Below are 1,810 nucleotides of genomic sequence, written 5' to 3'. Positions count from 1 at the left end.
AAAAATAAGTCACACAGCAACTGGGGAAAAAGCCCACAGCTGATACAGTGAGAACACATTACTGGAATATTAGTCACCACTGTTTGAGCGCTTACTATGTGCCAATGACATCGCTTTTATTTTCATTCCCACCTTACAGTGAAAGCTGAGCCCCGACTAGGTTAAGGAATTGTCCAAGCTACACCGTGTAAGTAATGGAGAAGCTACGACCTGGGTCTGCAAAGTGAAACAAAAGCTGTATAGCGCATGACACAAAATAAATGTTGGATCAACCTCGCTGCTAGTTTTACACCGCTATTACTAAGGATTACGGTCTTGCGGTGAGGACCCGGTCCGATTCACGGCCGTCTCCCATGCTCAGGACCACGCACTGCCAAGACCTGAGGCTGCGACTCTCCATTACCCAGACGATAAATAATGCAGCCGGACGCAAACCTGTCCCCACCCCTCAAAAAAGATTCCAAGGAAAGCGCGTGGTCCGTCCTAGGCGCTAAGTGTTCGACGATGCTATGAGTTATCCCTACTTTCCACGGTCGGGCACCGCGAACCCGAGGAAGCCCAAGTCCGCAGGCCCGGGGCGGCTGCACGAAGCTCGCAGAAGCGCCTCTCACCTGCAGCAGCGGCAGCAGCAACTGGTTGAGTCTCCGGCGCTCGGCGAGGCTGACGGCGCCCTCGCCCGTGCGGCCCATCTCGTTCAGCAGCACCAGCACCGCGATCTTATACGGCGTCACCCAGTCCTTGATGCCGAACACGTTGGCGTGCACCACCCCGTTAGTCATCATGGGATTGAAGTAGAGGCTCTCGTGGACGCTGGCCATGGCGGCCCGCCGAGACTAAGTCTCGGGGACCCGCCACGCGGCGCGCCCAGCCGCCCACTCGGGACCTACCACAACTGGACCTACACTTCCGCCCGCCAGCACGGTATCCCAGGAAACGGGCATCTTCGCTCTCAAGGTAAGCCGCCGACCAATCATAGAGCACATGGGACAGCTACAGCCAATCATAACCTCCAGTATTGCGAAGAAGGGGTGGGGCAAATGTGGTGCACCCGAAGGCTGATTCCCTACGGAAATTCTCGCCGAAGCAGAGCAGGTTCCCAGCTAAGAGGAACAGGGACCCCGTGCAAAGAGGGCGTAGATCCACCCAAAACTGAAATGGCTTGTAAGGCCCAAAGAATTTTTAAAGTGCAAACTCGGGTCACAAGGGACCACCTACTAGTTCTTGACCATAAGGCTTAAGTAACCCTTAGCTTGGAACCCAGATGGAGTCATAAAACTTCAGGCCTTGCTAAGGAAACATTACTTCCTGACTTAGGACATTCTCATGAGATAAGGTTACAATGTTCAGTTAAAACCCACCCATTCTCGGAATACCACCAGAACCATAAAATCAGCTCGTAGTTACCTTTTACCTACCCCTTCTCAGATTCCTTAAAAGGACATATACTCAAACCCACCAATTGTTTGATTTTTTTATTTTTTTTATTTATTTTTTTCAAAGTTTTATTGATAAACAGATAGCAATGAGACAGTTTCAAATCAAATCGGAAGTACCACCAATTGTTTTAAAGGTCACCCTAAAATTAACCAATGCGATCTGCTTCTGTAACCCCGCTTGCGAAACCCCTCCTCCCTTTGTCTTCTGGCTTAAAACCACTGCCCACGGTCAGTTCTCGCGCTCTCTGTTCCTGCGTGTTCAGACCGCCCTGCGTGCACGTAGATAATAAAAGCTTGCCCTTTGTGACTTGCGTGAGAGATCGACTCTTGGGGCCTTCCTTCGCGGCGACTCGACCCTTACATTTGGGGGCTGT

The 1,810-nt window shown here is 51.4% G+C and overlaps 1 protein-coding gene across 1 annotated transcript in view; it reads right to left on the bottom strand.

Annotated features, from left to right (window-relative positions):
• Anapc5 (anaphase promoting complex subunit 5) overlaps positions 1 to 909 on the bottom strand; it is a 30,865-nt gene extending 29,956 nt beyond the window's left edge. The window contains exons 1-2 of the mRNA XM_004635982.2: positions 612 to 909; positions 312 to 370 (exon numbers count right to left, since the gene is read on the bottom strand). Coding sequence (XP_004636039.1) covers positions 312 to 370; positions 612 to 818 — 266 coding nt within the window. The 5' untranslated portion in view covers positions 819 to 909. The remainder of the gene's footprint in view (positions 1 to 311; positions 371 to 611) is intronic.
• Between the last annotated feature and the right edge of the window lie 901 nt (positions 910 to 1,810).

Source organism: Octodon degus, unplaced genomic scaffold, assembly GCF_000260255.1.
Source record: "Octodon degus isolate 3935 unplaced genomic scaffold, OctDeg1.0 scaffold00076, whole genome shotgun sequence".
NCBI classification, from domain to species: domain Eukaryota; kingdom Metazoa; phylum Chordata; class Mammalia; order Rodentia; family Octodontidae; genus Octodon; species Octodon degus.
The sequence above is the reverse complement of the archived record's forward strand: the minus strand, read 5'-3'. Positions and strand labels throughout refer to the sequence as shown.